The sequence below is a fragment of the Mustela putorius genome, unplaced genomic scaffold (genome assembly GCF_011764305.1).
Source record: "Mustela putorius furo isolate JIRA1106 unplaced genomic scaffold, ASM1176430v1.1 tig00000166_pilon_pilon_pilon, whole genome shotgun sequence".
Lineage (NCBI taxonomy): Eukaryota > Metazoa > Chordata > Mammalia > Carnivora > Mustelidae > Mustela > Mustela putorius.
Genome location: NW_025421301.1, coordinates 5,554,513 through 5,575,492, shown reverse-complemented (window position 1 = coordinate 5,575,492; position 20,980 = coordinate 5,554,513). Strand labels below are relative to the sequence as shown.

At 39.9% G+C, this 20,980-nt stretch overlaps 1 protein-coding gene and 1 pseudogene across 1 annotated transcript in view; one reads left to right on the top strand and one right to left on the bottom strand.

Annotated features, from left to right (window-relative positions):
* ME1 (malic enzyme 1) overlaps positions 1 to 1,329 on the bottom strand; it is a 186,331-nt gene extending 185,002 nt beyond the window's left edge. The window contains exon 1 of the mRNA XM_004773607.3: positions 1,130 to 1,329. Coding sequence (XP_004773664.2) covers positions 1,130 to 1,207 — 78 coding nt within the window. The 5' untranslated portion in view covers positions 1,208 to 1,329. The remainder of the gene's footprint in view (positions 1 to 1,129) is intronic.
* The window catches only part of LOC101692036, a 46,653-nt pseudogene continuing 26,249 nt past the window's right edge, over positions 577 to 20,980 (top strand).

Genomic DNA, 20,980 nt, shown 5'->3' with positions numbered 1-20,980 from the left:
TTTTGTAAAAGTTACCTGTTACCACGAAATCAAAAAGAACTCACACTAGCTACAATTAATTAAAAGGAATCACAAGTCTTCAAGCCATTTATAATGATCAACAAATCACCAGCAATGCGACCAGAAGGTAAGAGCTGAGGTCCAGTTTCTAATGAGAAAGAGCATCTACTATAGAGATGACCAAAATGACTAAAGAGATCTCTGTGCTGATTGATGCCATTCCGCATATCCTAAAGAAGAAGGATAGGTCAAGAGCACAGGTCCACAAAAAGAACAATCTAGAGACAAACCAGGCTATAACATAAGTATGACGGTTTAGTATCTACCTAAGCAAAATTATAAATTAGGTATTTTTCATTTGAGAGAAATATTGGGTGTTTACACTACCTAAGCAGTGAGGAAAAATGAAATGTCACCAGGATCTGAAAAAGGTTCTTTAAACTCCACTGAATTCCTGTTTTAGTAAGAGGTCTTTAAAACAACAACAACGTTTTAATTTCCAGAAGGCCAGATTCAAAAAACAGGACTGGCTTTACCCACAGCCCCGTGTCTAGGGAAGCATTCTGCACCAGGCCACGCAAAGTGTCCAAGGCTGAAGCCACCCACCACGCATTCCCAGCCTCTTCATCGTGTCGCTCCAGAAACCAAGAGGCCCTGACATCGAGCTTGTTAATGGGATCGGAGCCTTTCAGAACGCATTTCTGCCGGGATGCACCAGCAGGGCCACTTCTCTCCAGAGCAGCCTCCAGCAACTGCCACGCTGAGGGGAACCGGTAAGTGGGTGGCACGTTCAGGCTGAGCTGGCAGCCCACCTGCTGTCTTCACCCAAACAGCAGTTCACGCACTCCGCCTGACACTACTTTCTCCGGCTTGGCTCCCGAGAAGCCAAAAAGTACTGTAAACAAGTTACATCTTCTTCCCCCAAACGGGATGCCGAGGTGCACCGGCACCGGGCTCCCATCACACTGAGGGGCGCGGCGCCTACCGGGCGGGCCCTCCATTCCGCGCGCACGGAGGGCCGCGGGTGCCGGGAGCGCCGGCACAGGGGCGAGGCCGAGCCCGGGACCCTCCGCGGGCCTGCGTCTGAGCGCAAGCGGCCGCTGGGCCGCCAGGTGGGCGGCGGGCTCACCTTGTTGAGGTGGGGGTTCCGCGTCACGGCGTAGCCGCGCTGGTGGGTGTGGCGGCGGCGGGGTGCTGCGGGCTCCATGGCGGGTGCGCGGGTGGGCTGCGGGGCCGGGCCGGGGCGTGCGGCGCGCGGTGCAGGCGGCGGTGGATGCTGCTGGAGCGCCCGCGCTGACTGCGGCGGCGGCGGCGGCGGCGGCCGCGCTGGGAAAGAGCCGGCGGTCGGGGGCGGGCGTGGGTGGCGAGAGGGGGTGGACGCGGCGGGAGGAGCCCGCGAGAAGCCGGTGTCCCCAGCCGGGCAGCCTGCGAGAATCGCTGAGTCATGGCAGGAGATCAGCCGGGCCGGCGAGTGAGGAGGAGGAGGAAGAGCGAGGCTCCGGCGGCGCCGCGGGGGCCCGAGGGGAGGCGGCCGCGGCAGTTGCTCCCTTCCACCCGCAGGGCTTCTGGTCACAATCGTCCTCGCCCGTCGCAGCGTGGGGCGTGCCTCCGTTGTTCGGGGAACGCTCTTACCCCCCGGGACCTACGCGGGCAGCAAGGCCAGGTTCCCCCCCGCGCACCCCGGTGGCCTTGTGGGTACCGTCGCCTCTCGCCGAGGGGAGCCCTTAGCGGGAGCCCCCAGAGAAGCTGGGAAGGAGCGAAATGGAGAGGTGCAGGCAGTCACAGCGGCTGCGGGACCAAGGGATGGGACCGACCCCTCACGAAGTGGACTCGGGGGCGGTTTGGGGAACACCTCGACTGACTGAGACTCAGACCGCTCTGTCCCTTTCTGTTAGGGGGGCTTCGAAGCTCTGCCCCCCATCCCGAGGCCGGCCGCGCCCAGGGGCCAGACAGAGCCAACCTTGACCCAGAAACCAGAGGCCAGAGTAGAACTAGGAGAAAGGAGAGTGTGGAGCCCGGACACTGAGGGAGTCTGTAGATAATCAGTGGGAATGTTATTTTAATATAATTGAAGTAAAAGTCAAGGTGTGTTCCGATGAAGATGTGCTGGGTCCACTGAACGGTTCCATTGATCTTGTATATAATTTTGTGAAAGTTAAGAGATCAGGATGTTAAATGAACCTCTCTGAATATTAATGAGTAACTCAGTCTTTAAGGGCTTCAGTTTCTTCTTTGGTCAAAGGAGAGGGTCAGAATAAATGATATTCCAGCACTGGAATTCTGTTATTATTGACATTTAGACTTGAAGTTTCAAGGAATGGAGGGACAGTTGGAACCAAGCCAAAAGGAGATTGTGACACGCAAAAACCGCTAAAGGTTTCTGTGTCCCATTTTCTTTTCTAGGTAAATAGAATCACTAGTTTCTGCCCTATTCATTTCTACCTCATGATCGTACAAAAGACAGTATTAGGGATTAATTAGGGGTTCGTTTTATATTGCCATAAACTAGACACCCATCTAATGTTTTATGATACTTATCAGAAAGATTGCTACAACTGTATTTTGGGGCCACACTTCCATCCAGAAGCTTCTTGGGCCTGTTTTTTGAATTCCTTAGAATCATTGGTTTCAAGGGAGAACATTTTATTAATGAGGAACATTCAATTGGCATCAGAGTTCTTTAAAAAGCAACCCCTTTCACCAGAAATGCTACAATCCATAAATATTTCACCCTACCTGGGAGACCTGAGAAAAAGGTATGCTTTACAAAACTCACTCCTGGGAGTTAACTGAGGCATGTTACAATTAGAGTGCTTTATCAGAAACAGGAACAGTTTAATTACAGGCCTAATAAGCAACATAAGATGCTGAAGAAACAAAAATGTCAGTACACTGGAACCTTATTAAATGCCCCTCGCATAGAAGTTACCTGTCTATGTTAACTGTCTATTCCTGTTTCTATGATGTATGATGTACAGATAGGAAAGCTGACATAAATATAGGGAGAAGCTCAAAAAGTATGCGGGCTCTTCCCCCACACCATCACTACAAAGGAATTACAAGATCCTGTTAGTGCATTTAAAGAGAAGTAAACATACAGGCGATGTGAATTTATGAAAGGAAATCCAGTCATCTTGAATGTTAACAGTATGGGGCCTAACTGGGGGAGCCACTTTGTATATTCATGTGCAGTTCTAAGATAACTGAGAAGCTCTTTTTCCATGCACATGCTATCCACAACATCAAATTTCACTCCTTTTTACTTGTTTGTAAGGTTAGCTTTTAATGTAAAAGCAAAACAAACCCAAAACTTTGGGAAAGAGAAAAAAAAAAACTTGTTTTAATTTTCCTTTTATGAAACTACAATTGTGCAGTCAGCTCATAATTGGTAATGTTAAGAATGGGTGAGATTCACAAACTAAGGGATTAGAACCTGTAAGTTTCTGTTACACAGGTGAGAACACTGTCAGTCAAAATAATTTTTTTTTGCCCAATTTGATGCACAATGAACTGTAGTCATTAAAATAGGATTATAGTTTTCTGATCTAATATCATTGAGATTAAGTACTAAAAAATTCAGGAAATATAGCATATACAGCATTTCAAGTGTTTTACTTTCATGGTAAACATAAAAGAACATACAGCTCCCACAAAGAAGGATTAGTCTACATTATTGGTGCATATTGGCAAAACATTTCAACACCACGAATGTTAAGTTTCAAGATAGGCATTGGAAATGTTTTACTTTCATGAGGATAAAGATAGTCTGATAGAAAGATGTGGCTATAGGATATCAAGTAAATGATCGTTATTCATACAGAAAGCGTGTTACTGCTATGTTAAATAAGTGATTTTTAAGTTGAATACCTCGAGATGCCTGGTTCTTGGTGTGTTTCTGCATGAAGGGAAGACCTTCAAACTTTTGAGGTTTTAATTTGAGACTTCCAGTGTTCAGCCTATTAGGAAAAAGTCCACCGGGAGAGCTGACCCCAAAATTTGAGAATTTAGTGTAGGCAGTTGCTTCCTTGGGATGGCCAGCCCCAGGGTAATTGCCAACCAAGGAAAGAGTTGACTTTTTGCCTGCATTCTGCAGTGAGGATATGACTTAGGTTCTCAAGTGGCACTCTTTAACAAGAGGACATCAACAAAAGAAAAAGTTTATTATTAATGTTTGCAGTGTGCATCACACCCAAGAAACCAAAAGCAAAGAATAACTCAAAGCAGCAGCTTTAAACTATGGTCTAAATGGAATCTTCAGCAAAGAACAATACATTTATAGAGAAATGACAGCACGAAGGAAAGCAGTTTTAGGCTTTCAAAGGCAGCAAACTAGAAAGGTAAATATATGGGAAGAAACTAACAGTAAGCTTTGTTTCCTGATTCCTCTACCCCAAAATATTTATTTTGGGGTGATCTACCCTGGTTTCCTTCACTAGGTTTTATAGCTGCTTCTGAGGTGTCCCTGATGTACCGGGCTCTAAGTTATTGGTATCTGAGTATTGTAAGTGAAATGGGTGTAGGAGTCATTTCATTAGAATGTTTAAAAAGATGTACCTTTATATTATTCTTTAAGCAAAATTTTATGCAAAAGCCCCAGAATGTCTGGAGCCCTATAGAGCTGTTTGGTTTTCTTTTTTTCCCTGAGGAAAGTGGTCTTACTCTTTAACAGCTAAAAGCATTATTCCCGTTAGAGATAATATAATATCACCTCATTCTTACTATGCACTACAATCATTACAATCACAAAAACACATATTTGTATGTACGTACAGACACTGCATGTTGACTCTGGAATAAATCCATACACGAAGCCACAGCTTGTAGAGATCATTTATTTCTTAACTGCTCATTTATACCTGAACAAATTTTCATTAAGTATTTTATTAATTTTCCAATGACATAATTTGGTTGTAATATTTTATCTTGTGGAAGTGCATTTGAAAAAGATGCCAGCTGTTTCACTTACTTTAACACTAGTATATTCTGGATCATGTTATACAGTACTTGTATAGAAACTTAAAAATATATATTTCCCATGAGGAGACAGTTGGTTTGTAGCATTGGTGTGTATTTACAAAAACATTTTAACACTACTAACATAAGCAGTTTCAAGGTGGGGCACATGAAAATGTTTATACGTTGCTGAAGTGATGCAGGTGTACCTTTTACAGAGTTAAAATGGAGTCTGGAGACAATGAAGGGAGAGTTCTCACTCAGTGGCACTCCAGCAGCTTACTTAGCATACCTCAGCGGGAAGGCAGAAGATTCTCTCGCCCAGCAACTGCCCAGCCAGTGAGAAACCACATGACCTTAGCCAATAAGACGCCCTCGCAACCTCAAATTCTCCCTCTGCTCAGATAAACTTTTGTTCAAAGCAATCGCTCCCAATTTCCTTCTTTTCTCTATAAAGGGATACTTTTTCCTTCCTTCTTGGGACTTGCCTTATGGTTTGCCCTAATTTGCAATCCCAAATTGCAATTCCTCTGCTACTCCTAAATAAAAAAAAATTTTTTACTGGTTAAATAACAATTTTGTTTTTAAGGTTGACAAAATTTATCAATGAATTGCTTGATATCTATCATTTCCTGGTGACATGAACCATGCATCATGCCTTCATAGGTTTTTAAGGTTACATTGGTTAGATTTACCAATTTTTTTTTACCTTCCAACAGTAAGAGAACCAACCATTATGGAAACCAAAGAGTGGTAATCTCCATGGCACAAGAATAAAAATATCTGTTAGCCTTTGATAGGACTCCATGGAATGAAAGCCCACAGGGGAAGTCAGTGAGTACAGGGATAGCTGCCAGCTTCTGCTGTGTGGTCCAGCAGTACATAAAAATAAAGCTCTGCCCTGAGAAAATCCTCCCCAAATAATAATGGTAAAAGGAATGCCATTCTTCACTCCTGTTCTATCAAAGCTTTCACATTTTCTGCTAACTCCAGGTTCGCCCTCCTTTGAATCTGGTGAGAGCCCAATAATGTTAAACCAAGAAGGCATAGCCATGGTCACAGTTAATGTAACAGGCATAATGGGCACATGTAGGTAAATAGATTTGATACATGAACTTCTGATACCTGCAAGGTCTCCTGCCCGTCCGTTCCCGGTATCTCCATGGTGGGAAGTCTTAGGACATCGATAGTACTGCCTGGTGAGAAGCCAGAAGGAAAGTGGAGCCTGTGAACTGTGTCCCCTCTAAAAAGCACAGTTTGAATATCATGGATCTAGACCAGTGGTTTTCAATCTTTATCCCATTTGAGAATCATCTGGAGAGCTTTAAAAAACACTCTTGAGGGGCACCTGGGTGGCTCAGTGGGTTAAGCCTCTGCCTTTGGCTCAGGTCATGATCCCAGGGTCCTGAGATCAAGCCCCACATCAGGCTCTCTGCTCTGTAGGGAGCCTGCTTCCTCCTCTCTTTCTGCCTGCCCCTCTGCCTACTTGTGATCTCTGTCAGATAAATAAAGAAAAAATCTTTAAAAAAAAAAAAAAAACACTCTTGAGTGGGCCAAAGAGTTGTTGATTTGACTGGTCTGGGATTGTGGCTTTAGCACCAGGAATTTTTGCCCCAAGCTCCCCCAGATGATTCTAGTTTGCAGCCAAAGTGAGAACCATTGGCCTAAAATAATGGTTCTCAACCTTTTGCATCGATCAAAATCAGTTGGAGGGTATGTTAAAACAGGGCCCCACCCTCAGAATATTTGATTCAGTAAGTCAGAGGTAAGGTCTATAATTTGCTTTTCTAGCAAGTTCCCAGGTGATGTTGATGGTCAAGTTACCACATTTGAGGACCATTAGTATAGAGCAATGTTATCCAACAGAAACATAATGTGAACCACATATATAATTTAAAATTTTGCAGGGAGCCATATTTTTTTTAAAGTAAAAGGAGACAGGGGCATCTGAATGGTGAAGTTGGTTAAGCACCCAACTTTTGGTTTCATTTTAGGTCATGATCTCAGGTTCTTGGGATCAAGCCCCAAGTCTGGCTCTGCGGTGAGTATGGAGTCCACTTGGGACACTCTCTCCCTTTCCCTCTGCCCCTACCCCACTAAAATAAAGCTTTTTTATAAAACAACAACAACAACATAAAAAGAGAGGTGCCTGGGTGACTCAGTCAGTTAAGTGTCTGCCTTCAGCTCAGTTCATGATCCCAGAGTCCTGGGATCAAGCCTTGCATCAGGCTCCCTGCCCAGTGGGGAGTTGGCTTCTCTCTCTTCCTCTCTCCTTCCCCCTCATTGTGCTCTCTCTTTCAAGCTCTCTCAAATAAATAAATAAAATCTTTTTTAAAAAGTAAAAAGGAACAGGAGAAATATATTTTAGTATATTTTATTTAACCTAATATATCAAAAATACTATGTCAGTGTTATCAATATAAAAATTATTAGTGAGATATTTTACCCTTTTTTTTGGACTGTTTTGAAATCTAGTGTATTTTACACTTATAGCACATCCCAATTTGGACACCAGATTTGTATTAGAAATACTTGTTCTGCACTTAGATTTTATAAAATTTTACAGTTGAAATAGTAGATACAAATACCCAAGTTGTTGCAAACATACTTAAAAGCTTCCAATGACTAAATTGAGTATACATTTTATATTTAAATTAAAACCAAACAAAATTTTTTTTTCCTATGTGAAAAACATGTTAAGACTATTTACTGAAGGGGGCGCCTGGGTGGCTCAGTTGTTAAGTGTCTGCTTTATCATGATCAGGTCGTGATCGCTGGGTCCTGGGATCGAGCCCCCACATCGGGCTCCCTACTCTGCAGGAAGCCTGCTTCTCCCTCTCCTATTCCCTGTGCTTGTGTTCCCTCTTGCTCTCTCTTTCACTGTCAGTTAAAAAAAATCTTAAAAAAAAAAAAAAAGACTATTTACTGAAGGTCAGTCATTAATACTATCTACCTGTTTGTACAATTTCATATTGTTAATACATTGTGCTTCCCAAAGTTCAGATGCAAGCCAAAGATTTAAAAATCAGATTACATTATGTCATAGAATAATACAACAAATGCTTCCAGGGTATCCTCTTGATGCCCCCTTAACAAATAATGGCAGAAATATACAAAGAATCAAAGAGTGATTCCCTGTAGAGTTTTTTGTTTGTTTGTTTTGTTTTTGAAGACCTCCTGTATTTGAGAGGGGTGGGAAACACAATTGGGGAAGGGGCAGAAGAATAAGCAGACTGCTTGTCAGGCACAAGGTCCCAGGACCCCAAGATCATGACTCAAGCCGAAGTCAGATGCTTAACCGGCTGAGATATTAGACGCCCTTCCTGGCAGTTTTTAAAAATAAGATGTTTCTGAATAAAATAAAATGTTTCTGAATAAAATATCAGACAAATTTCCATTTGTCTCAGTATTCCATGAGTAGAATTCTCTTCTATATATGCTCTCTGAAAATAGATGAGCAATATAAAGATTTAGTTTCCAACAGATGTGAACTATATAACTTGCTTTAGAAGTCAGAATCAACTACAATCACATTTGGTTTTAAATAATTGTTTTCATCTCACTACATAAAGGACATTCATACAATCTTTGCATTAAAAAAGAAACCATGGGGGGGCGCCTGGGTGGCTCAGTGGGTTGATCCTCTGCCTTTGGCTCCGGTCATGATCTCAGGGTCCTGGGATCGAGCCCCACGGTGGGCTCTCTGCTCAGCAGGGGGCCTGCTTCCTCCTCTCTGCTTCCTCTCTGCCTGTTTCTCTGCCTACTTGTGATCTCTGTCTGTCAAATAAATAAATAAAATCTTAAAAAAAAAAAAGAAAGAAACCATGGGAATATTTCAAAATGTAAAATATAGTTCAGATTTTCTCTACTAAACTTAAAAACAACTAATTCTAAACTTAAGTGCTCTGCTCAAAATTTTCCAATGGTACCCCACTCATGCATAGAAGCAAAGTTATTAATGACTTACAAGAACCACCATGATCTGCCCTAGTCCCCTATCTCTGTGGCTTTGTTACCTTTCTCCTCCTTTCTTACTCTGTTCCAATTATCACTGACACCCCCCTCCCCAACAGGACAAGCACATTCCTGCCTCAGGGCCTTTGCTTTTGCTATCCCCTATAACTGGAACACTCTTCACGCAGATCTCTACATGGCTCCCGCAGTCCCTTCAAGTCTTTGCCTAAATGTCATCTGGGACTTCACCAATCATCCCACGTAACAGGACAATTACTACCCCTCCTTCTCCAACCTTTCTTACTCTCTATCATTCTTCCTTACTTAACTTTTCTCCATGTAACTTTTCACATTTAAATATAAAATGCAATTCACTTATTATTTGTCATCTCACTGCCACCACCACTAACATGTCAACTCTCTGACAGTGATAATTTAATATTTTTTGGTCTTTTCTACAGAACTGTACACTTTTATGTTCCTGAACTCTACCTAAGCAACTTTTCTAACTTATTTCACAATCTATTTACTTATATACACACTTCTTTCACATGTACAATTTTTATTTGACTGTCTCCTTTAAGTCTTCAGCATAAAGGGAACAGATCATGTCCTCTTTGGCAAAAGATTTATCTGGAAATAACTAATGAGTCATTAGAATTGGAGACAGAAACTTCATTGTTGCAATAACTGGTGAAACAGCCTTTCAAATAGTTGTTGGACTTCAAATCATTCTTGAAAAATTGATGTTTTCAGAGTGCCTGACTGGCTCAATCAGAGGAGTGTGTGACTCTTGATCTCAAGATACTGAGTTTGAGCCCCATGTTGGGTGTAGACAATTACTTAAATAAATAACATTTTAAAAAAATTTTGTGTTTTCAGTATTCCTCTAGAATGACATAAATTTGGTTGAGGCTGTTCTCCAATCAATATTCATTTGGATTGTGTAGTTGCATAACGTTTTAGTACCCTGTAGAGTTATATCTGCTGTCAATAAAGTACCTATTCATGAATTGCATTATTATATTATTTAAACCTAAAAGCACAACTATTATGAAAAAGATCCAGTTCAGTGATTTTTTCATTTGATTTCACTGAATTAAAGTTTTACTACTTTCTAAAATCTGTTTTTTTTTTACCAATAAATCTAGATAAAAACCAATTCCCATCATTGTCATGAATAAATCTGTATCATTCCTTGCAAGTAGTTTTTAGTGGAGCAACTCACCCATTTGTTGGAGTGATTTTTTTTAAAAATTAAATTTATTTAAACTAAAAGAAAAAGAAAAACAGTTCACCCATTCCCCCCCGCTACAGACACATAAACATACTCCAACCTCTGGCAACCACTAACCTACATCTATAAGCTTGGTTTTATTGATTGATTGATGATTCTACATATAAAAGTGATCATATGGTATTTGTCTTTCTCTGTCTGGTGTATTTCACTTACCATAATGTCCTCAAGGGCCATCCATGTTGTTGCAAATGGCAAGATTTCATCTTTTTAATGGCTGAAAAATATTTCATTTTATCTGTATATGCATACATATGAATACCACATTCTCTTTTTCCATTCATCCATCAGTGGAGACAGGTTGTTTCCATATCTTGACTATTGTAAACAGTGCTGCAATGAACATAGGGATACACAAAGCTTTTCAAGTTACTCTTTCATTTTCTTTGACTAAATATCCAGAAGTAGAATTGCTGAATCATGGTAGCTCTATTTTTAATTTTTAATTTTTTGAGGAACCTCCATACTGTTTTCCACATTGGCTGCACCAATTTGCACTCCTACCAGCAGTGTAAGAGGATTCCCTTTTCTCCACATCCTTGCCAACACTGGTTATTTCTAGTCTTTTTGATAATAGCCATTCTAACAGGTATAAGGTTTTGATTTGCATTTCCCTAATGGTTAATGCTACAGAGCATAGTTTTGTGTAACTGTTAGGCATTGGTATGTTTTTGAATGTTGAATTGAGGGTCTCATTTGTGCTGACCACATTTCAAATGCTTAATAGCTACATGTGGCTAGTGGCTACCAAATTAGCACAAATGTAATCCAAAGCATTTGGGTTCTTAAATCAATGTTGTAAGTGACTGAAGAGGTCAAATATACGTATCCATATTTTTGTCATATTCCTTCACATAGTCGTTTGTCCCTTAATTTATTCAAAATGGTTATTGAACACTTAATATACTAAGCCTTAGGCTAGGCACTGATAAACAGAGATAGACTTATGAGGAGAAACAGCTAGTACACAAGTAAAAAAGTTGATAATTACAAAACATGAAGTGTGAAAGAAATTAATGTGCACTTCAGCAATCAGTAACAGGAAGACTAGTTTAAATATTTATAATGTTTCTTCAACTCTATCTTTTCATAACACTCGGGTTGCTTTTTATGTAAGTACTTGAGAATATTTCTGAATGACAGTGTTTCTTCAGGTGTCGCTACAGATAACATCATAAGGCTTTGGTTACATGTGTATAGCAGATTTGTTCCCAGTGGAGTATTTCCAGAAATATTCTATTAATTGGGGCACCTGAGTGTCTTAGTCGGTTGAGCGTCTCACTTTCACTCAGGTCATAATTTCAGGGTCCTGAGATCGAGTCCCACACGGAGCTCACTACTCAGTAGGAAGTCTGCTTCTCCCTCTCCCTATGTTGCTCTTCTTGCTTATGCTCTCTCTCTGTGTCAAATAAATAAACATCTTTAAAAAAAAAGAAATATTCCATCAAATATGAAAGGAGAAACGCAAGTAATCATACAAGTAATAACTAATGTTCCTGTCAAAGAGGTTAAAAGTAGTAATTTGAGGGCACCTGGGTGACCCAGTGGGTTGAGCATTTGACTCTTGGATTCGGCCCAGTTCATAATCTCAGGATCCTGGGATTGAGCCTCCTTGAGATTCTCTCTCCTTCTCCCTGTGCCCCCCCACTCCTGCTTGTGTGCACAGGAGTGCACATGTGCACACACACACACATATACACACACACACTCTCTCTCTTTCTTTCTTAAAAAAAAAAAAAGTAGTAGTTTGGGATATAGATGTATAGACTGGAACCAGACTTCCCAGGCTCCTATTCCAGCTTCTCCCCTTCCAGCTTGTTTGCCTGTGTTATACGACTTACCACCTCTGTCTCCTCAGGTGATTTATTCTCACTAGCACTAACACTGCATGAATATTTCTCAAATGAAAGCAAACAGGATAAAGAAATCAGGCACACTATACACTTAGCTTGAACTTTTAAAAAGAAAATACTGGGTGCCTGGGTGGCTCAGTGGGTTAAGCTGCTGCCTTCGGCTCAGGTCATGATCTCAGGGTCCTGGGATCGAGTCCCTCATCGGGCTCTCTGCTCAGCGGGGAGCCTGCTTCCTCCTCTCTCTCTCTGCCTGCCTCTCTGCCTACTTGTGATCTCCCTCTGTCAAATAAATAAATAAAATCTTTAAAAAAAAATAAAATAAAAACAAAAAATAAAAAGAAAATACTATCCATTCACCATCACTAGAAGAAATTAAGTGTCCCAAGAATATAATTTTTACTTAGAATTTCAGCAAACAGATGTTTTGGGAGAATTGAGACTTGACGGATGTTAATACTAATCCTGGGGTATTAACTAATGCACAAGATTCTTTGCATTTTTTGTTCTCATAAGTAAATAAATATTATTTGGAATTGCCTATTTTGTTTAAGTCTCGTGTTTTTAAATTTGGAGATGAAGGTGCTTGCAAATACAGGTGAATCCACAGAAGTTCTTGAAGTTTGTTTTGTTTTTCCCAGATATCACAGTATAGCTTCCATTATCCATCTTTTATCCATCTCGATTAACTGTCTGCATGTGAAGCTCACCACGCAATTGCCCTTTGTACCTGCACCAGTCCAGCCGTCTTCCTTAAATGGAGGAGTGATAGAACTGTTCAGGTTCTACAAGAAGCAAAGAAATTACATTACTAAAAACTTGGAAAAGCTTGTAGGGTATTCTAGTAGGGGATTGGTATGTAACATGTTGCTCCAAAACTTAGTAGCAAGAAATGATAACTGTTTTGTTATCTCTTGTGGATTCTGTGCGTTCAGAATTGGGGAAGGGCTTAGCTGGTTGGTGCTGGCTCAGGATGTCTCCTGTGGTGGCAGTTAAAAAGGAGCTGAGACTGGGAAAAAGTATCCCTGGAGAGGCTGGGGGTTGTAGAAGGACCACTCTCTTTCCCTCCCTCCCTTTTCATGTAATCTCAGGCTCTCTGTGTGAGATCTCTCCCTGCGGGCTGGTGGGAGCTCCTCACACACAGCGGGGCCACCTCAGGACAGTGAAGCGACTTCTGTGGACCTTGAAGACTTCCAGAACAAGTATTTCAGAAAACAGGATAGAAAGCGACTTTCCTTTTGATTACCTGGCCTTGGAAGTCACATAGTCCCATACTCTGTATCCAGACAGTCACAAAAGCCAAAGAGGAGGGCCAAAGTCACATGCAAGAAGAGCTTCAGGAATAGGAGATATGCTGCAGCCATTTGGAAAACACCATCTACCACACGTGGGTGAAGAGATCTATTTACATTTACATTTATATACATGTATATCATTAGTTTGCCTGAAATAGGCAGTGGGTGGTGCACTCGACATAGACAAATTATCGGTACCAATATAAAATATGCATAGGTAAACAAGTTGAGAAAAATTTATTCCAGAAAAGCCAGAAAATTTATTGATTTATTATATTATTTATTGTTATTATATATTTATTATTATTATATTTATTTATAGTAAATAAATAAATGTATTTATTTATTATTATTTATTCCAGAAAATTTAGAGGTATTTCATAATTCAGTTTACATTCAGGCCCTATCCCTTACTACATCTTTGGTGCATCAGATTTTGGAGCCACTGGTGAGTCTGAACACAAAGAGGTTCCCAAGTGCTTTCTAAGTTGTTCTCAATGTGTTTTAACATGGTATGTTTTCTTCTAATACTTTGAAAAATGGCAGCTCTTCAGAACATACGTGTTAGTGCTCAGCCAGAATATTAAATTAGCCCTCATACACCATTCTGGAGTATCTTCACTATCTTAGTTAGGAGATTATTCAGTCATACACTGTTAACAAAGAACAGTAAAAGAATTGTATATTAGAAACCAAAGGCATTTAGGTTTATTAGAACCATGTACTGATTTAGCTGTAGTAGGAATACCATATTGAAACCAGTAATGGACACTAAATACTGACTAGAGAGAACTCCTTTTTTTTTTTGAGAATTTTTTTTAATAGGAAAAAAATGTGCTCCAAAGTTATTGATGGTTTGTTTCATTTTATTGTTCTGTAGTGTTCAAAATTTGTAAAAAGAGTATATATTACTCTCATATTCAGAAAAAAAAAAAAAACCTGAAAAACTCGGAACATACCCAGGGGAGTGTATGTAATTAAAGCAACATGCTGTAAAATTTTAGGAACCTCAATTATTTTCCTTTTGCTCCAAAGGTTATTAGAGATGATATCTTGGCATCCTGCCTCATTACCTTTCTGCTGTATGGATGCATTAAAATCTGTCGCTGTTTGCCAGTAGGCTCTGGAGCCAACAACATAATGCAACTCTGAGACAGGGAGGGTGAGTTTCATAATGTCTTATTCTGCCAAACACCTGTGCAGATCCACCCTACTTTTCTTACTTCGAAAAAGCCAGACTAAAAACAACCCCCCCCCCAAAATCTAAACTTAAAAATTTAAAGCTAGGGCGCCTGGGTGGCTCAGTGGGTTAAGCCGCTGCCTTCGGCTCAGGTCAAGATCCCAGAGTCCTGGGATCGAGTCCCGCATCGGGCTCTCTGCTCAGCAGGGAGCCTGCTTCCCCTCTCTCTCTCTGCCTGCCTCTCTGCCTGCTTGTGATTTCTCTCTGTCAAATAAATAAATAAAATCTTTAAAAAAAAATTAAAAAAGTTTCTAGAAATATAACCGTTTTTCATAACAATATATGATAAAATTTACCATTTAAGTTCAAGTCTCATTCAGAATAGATTTGCATGTAATTTAGTTAATAAATCATTGATTTTCAGATATAACATGATGTTCATAGGAATTCTCTAAATTGTGATATTATATGGCTTTTCACTTCCCAGTATCTTATACATATTTTGAAAATGTTGATGTTATAATTAGAGAAAATAAACATTAAATATGATTTATCTCCAAGTCAGGTTTTCAATTGCGAAAAGATAATGTTTCAAAAATCTACTTAACCTTCTCCTTGGAAGGAATAGCTGGGCATTGCTTTAAAATTGCCATTAGTTTCTGACACTATATTAAATAGCCTTCATATCTCAAATAAGTATTATTTTTTTAAAAATGAACCAAAATATCACCTACATGAAGAGTTAGCCTGGTTGAGTTGCTTTACTCAAGTGGAATTTTAAGTGAGAATATTCTTGTTTTGCAGATCAACTCAAAGTACATTGACTTTGGTAGTCTGAGCTCCATGGGCTGCTCTAGTGGTTAACACCCAGTGACCTGCCAGAAATACAGCTAAGCCGCATTAGGCACCAACTATCAATCTGTGATGTCACCACAAACTTGGCATTTCAAATCTAGCTCGAAGCTGAAGCTCTTAATGCAGTGGCCAAGCTCCAGATGCTCTGGTTTATGGGTGAGGGAGAATATGTATATGAAAGTCTGTACTCAGGAGAGTTATACAAGAGATTCATTCATGACAGATGAAGAGACCCGAGAGAAAGCACGTAGGCCGAAGGGGAAGTTTGAGGACTAAAATAAATCTTGCCACAGTGGAAACAGCATGACCAAACCATTTTTCTGAACATATGGTCCAAATTCTGAAGGGAAATTGGGAATCTTTGGGTAGGGGATAAACACTGAATGGATTTGGTAGCAGTTATTAAGTCATTCTGGGGTTTTGAACAAATAACCAGTCTTTAAGTACTTGTTTTCCACGCAAATCCATGTAATCATTCAAGATTTCCCAGTTAGAGGAGAATTTATATTGACCCAGGAAATTCACATATAATAGTTTGCTTTCAGATTTAGAGATCTATATCCTTTGCTAGAACCATACACAAAATCCACTGGAGAAAGTAGTCAGATCATTTGTCCTGCACCCCGCCCCCCATGTCCATCCCCAGAGCGTGTTTCTCTTCTGTGGCCAGCAGAGCTTCAAACGAGGATTCTTCCTCACCTTACACTGTGGCGGCTGCCTGTCCTGCAATTCAAATGGGCTTTGGAGAGACCTGAGACCATTATACACAACCCCCACCCCCGACACACCCACGGCCTTACTGTGATGGTGCGTAAGGGCCGGGCAGGAATTAAGTTTTATCAGGTAAACAAGAACCAGACGGAGACAGGAATAATCCCCCACACTTCTTTCTTCATGCTTTAGAAACCACTTTTGAGGCAACGGAAAAAAATAAGGAGCTAGAAATGACAAGATCATGCTGAGCAAAAAGGGAGGAAACATTGAAAAACACGGGCAAGTTTAGAGCAAAACTATAAAAATCACTGTGTTAAAAGGAGTATATCAAAATGCTCTCAAGGGCTTGGAGTGAAGTTCAGGCCTTGCTCGAGGTCTGTGGGAGAATAAATGTTTCAACATTTTACAGGTCAAGTCCCAGAGACTCATACCTTGATTCATACTTTAACTTGCTTGCCCTGTCTACAGAGAAACTGATCTATAATTGTAGAAAATATATTACTTAATACAGATATTAAACTACCTGCACTTTGTTTTCTATCATTTTTCTTGCAATTCTTCTGATGTTGGAGAGACACCAAGTCTATAAAATTTTTTATTCATAATTATCTTTCTTCAATCTATGTATTTTCTTCATAAGTAAATCTGCACAAAGAAAAAGTAAAACGACATAAGAATAAAGCTCCATACAGTTGAAGCTTTGTGGTAGTTTCTGAAAAATTAAAAAGTAGCAGAGAGAGAGAGAAAGAAAGAGACACTGTACTAATTATTAATTCTCTGGTACCTAAAGATCCCACTTTTTCATATGCCCACACCTCTGAGGAGATAATGTTTTATGAATTTGCTAGAATTAGCCACTTTGAAATCTATATCAAACACAGAGGAGGATTGCCTGGGTGGCTCAGTCAGTTAACATTCAACTCTTGTTTTCAGCTCAGAGCATAATCTCAGAGTCGTGATACCAGCCCCAGGTCGGACTCTGCCCTTGGTGTGGAGTCTGCTTGAGATTCTCTCTCCTTCTCCCTCTACCCCTCCCCCACACTCTTATGAGTGTATTCTCTCTCTTAGAAAGAAAGAAAGAAAGAAAGAAAGAAAGAAAGAAAGAAAGAAAAAATTAGGACATCAGTGTGTTCCTGGCAGTAGATAAGGTAGTTCTTGGTGTACTTGTTATCTACTAATATGTAAGAAATTGCCACAAAACAGTGGTTAAAATAACAGCATTTTTATCTCACAGCTTTTGTAGGTCAAGAATCCAAAGGCAGCTTAGATGGTTGCCCTGGTTCAGGGCCTCTCACAAGGATGCGGTCAAGGTGGCCTCAGGGCTGCTTTCATCTCTAGGTTCGACCCCCTGGGAGAATCAGATGCTAAGCTCGAGGGTGTTAGCAGGATTCAGTTCTTGGTGGGCCGAGCTTGCTCTTTGAGGCCTTCCATAGGGTAGAGCAATCATAGCAGCCTGCTTTGTCAGAACAAGCAAGCAAGAAGATCTAGAAAGAGAATATGAGCAAAATGGAAGTCAGTCTTTTATAACCTAATTTCAGAAGTGACATCACATCACTTTTGCCATATTCTATTCTTCAGGGTAGGGGACTGGCAGACAATAAATACACTAATATATACAATATTGGGTAGGACAAGTGCTGTGGGAAAAATAAGCAGGATATACCTGAATCCTCTGACTCATTAAGGGGAATATATAGTTCATCTTAAATCAGCCCTCAAGTCTTGCATAAAACTTTTTATGTCAATAAAGTACACTCAGTTCAGTTCAGCAGTTGTTTATTAAGCCCTTACTATGGGCTAGGCCCGGAGCTAAACTCTAGGGAGGCAGGAATGAGCTTGCTGCTCTGAGAAATGGATTGTCCGGACTTAGAGGGTATAATTTCCTCTGGAATCTCGCAGGGCTGGATTAGGGTTTCCCCTTTTGTGATCATAAAATAATGGGAGCATTTATGGGTTCACCTCCAAGTCGCATCTGTTTTAGTGTATCTCTTTGCTTCTTGATTGTGAACTGTTTGAGAGCAAGACTTACATTTCATTAATTTCTGAATTCTTAATGCTTGGGGGCTCAGCGGGAGGTCAGTAAATGTTTGTGGAGGCAAACCTGAAGAGACAGGGATTGTGCATGCCCCGGGACTCTCTCTGACTTCTGTCTTAAGTGGTAAAACACAGAGTGGCAGTTTTCTCTCTTAGGTTTCAGTCAAAATCAATGAGTGTCATTGATATGAGACCTGATAGGAGGTAAGAAATGTATTTATCAAGACCATATGCATTCTTTCCAAGGAAAACTGGTTAGAAGCCCATTGCTATGTTTTAGTAACCAAAAGTCCTTCTTTATCTCAGCCCTTCCCATCTTCCCTGACCCCAGCCTGTGCAACAGTCTCACCCATCATGCTCTCCCTCAGTTCTTGCCCTAAAATGAGTGAGTGATCTGGGTGCTGGAGAAGACAACCATATTATTAAGGGGATGACCCCTGCTTTTGCTGGTTTTACTGACAAGTCTTAGAAAAAAAACACAGATGAAGTTTTAAGATAATTTTTACAAAAAAAGAATCAGAGTCAAATGTCAGGTCTTCAGGGAAATAAAGAGATAGATAAAAATTTGAATAGAACTGAACTTCTCAAGGTCAATGTGTTCTGTGTGTATATTGTATCAAAACAATTACATCATGTAGCCTTTTCTCTGAATAAGGCCTAATATCTGCCCACACCCAGCAAAATGGCTTTTTGATTCTAAGTTTTTCTCAAAGGCAAATGTTTTCCCACACTCAGAAATGTGTTCTTGGCCCTTTGAGTATTCGTTTTAGTTCAAGTTTCAAACTTTTGATTCTCAATTCTTTTGTTTAGCTTTTTAAGCATGCGCTAGCGCAAAAGAGAACATTATTTTTTTCTCTGCTTGATTGACTCAAATAGTTAATAATTATTTCTAGGAATTTTTGGTAAAAATACTTTTAAACCAGGAAGTAGGAAGAGAAATTCCACCAGACAATCTTGTGTTTTGAGAATGTAACAAATAGGAGGACTTAGAATCAAAGGCCTGCCTTCTTCTGGATTGTTCTGTTGTTAGCACACCACACTAATAAACTATTCAAATGGGGCACCTGGGTGGCTCAGTCGATTAAGCGTTTTTCTTTGGCTCAAGGCATGATCCCATGGTCCAGCGATCTGAGCAGGGAGCCTCTCTCCCTCTCCCTCTGCTGCTCCCCCTGCTTGTGCTGAATCTCTCTCTCACCCTCTGTGCCAAATAAATAAATAAGTAAATAAATAAATAAAATCTTAAAAAAAAAAAAGAAAGAAAGAAAAAACTACACATATGTTACTATTGCCCAGGAAGAGTTGGATTAAATTAACAACCCTGATGGTAAATCAACAGCCTTGAATCAGCCTAGAGGGAAATCTCTAATTGAATGTCACTGGGCTCTATCATTTTCTATATTCTTTAACACTCATCAGCTTTTTAGATGAAAATGTGAAGGCACACCTTTTGAAAAATAATGGGATATGTCTTTTATTTATAGCTTTTTATTCTGATTCTAAAAATAGGTCATGCTTACTACAGATAATTTAGAAAGCACCAGAGGAAATTACCGATAGTAATGTGACTTTTCTTTCCCAGGGGCAAATTGTATTTCTCAAATAATTTAACATGGCTCTGAAATAGCTTTGCATTTGCCAAACATCTATTTGATAGGTCTAGCAACATATTAACTAAATTGATGACCGACATAGAGATTAAAAGAAGAGTTAATAGGTAGAAGAGAGTTCTAAGATTCAAAAACTCGCTGCAGTCTGGAAGAATTAGGATGAAATGAACAAGATAAATGGTAGCAAAAGGAAATGGGAAGCTCTGGTAGAGAAACCAGTGTGCACACTGAGGGACCAGGCACTTCTCATTGATGACAATTAAGTCAGCATTTTGCTATAGTTGCTACAAAAAAAAAAAAAAAAAAAAAAAAAAAAAAAAAGCTAATGCAAGCTTGTGTACCACTGGTGAAACACAGAATCCAGATGAAGGGATTCTATTTCCCTTGTTTCAGGCTACATCTAGAGAATCGTTTTCATTCTACATGCACATTTAAAGACAGTCTTGATAAACCCAGAGTCTTCCCTGTTAAAAAAATTTTTTTTAAATCATGGGATATAAGAAATAGTTGGAGGGACTGGTGATGTTTATCTTTAAAAAAAATTCTAAGGGAAGATATTCTAGCTGTCTTCAACAATTTGAAAGGGTTTTTTCTTTCTTTCTTTCTTTTTAAGTGGGCTGCTCCAGAAAGCATGAGGAGGATCAAGAGGTATAATTGTCATTCAGATTTCAGCATAAATGAGATTTCCTCAGCAATGTCTTGGCTGAAGTAGCCACCTAGTAATGAGTATGTTACCCTATTTTAATTTTCTGTAAAACACGTTATTGCTTTCTATTCATTTGATTTTTTTTCCCTTTAAACTTAATTCATTTACTTATTGACTGTTGGACTGTGTTTTCTCACTGGAATATAGCTTCCTTGAGAATGTGGTTCCTTCTACCTTGTTCACAGTTATATACAGTACCTTGACAGTGTTCCTATAACTCTTTATTGAATGAATTAACTTATGGAGAGGCAGTTTGGGGCTTACCAGAAAAAAAGAATTTTCTTTCTGTGGAGACAGAAAAAGCAGAGGTGAGGGTATCAGTCACAAAGCATATTTTATATTAACTCGTTTTATGTTCATAGTTTATCATTAGCTATCCTTTGAGCACTTACAGGACAGAAATAGGCAAGGAAGTAAAAAAGCTCAGAGAAGATAAGTAACTTTGCCCTACCTCAGCTTGCTTGAACTGGGATTATAATCCAGCCTGTTTCTAAATTTAGTGGGATTTGTACTATGCCATAAACAGAGCAAGATT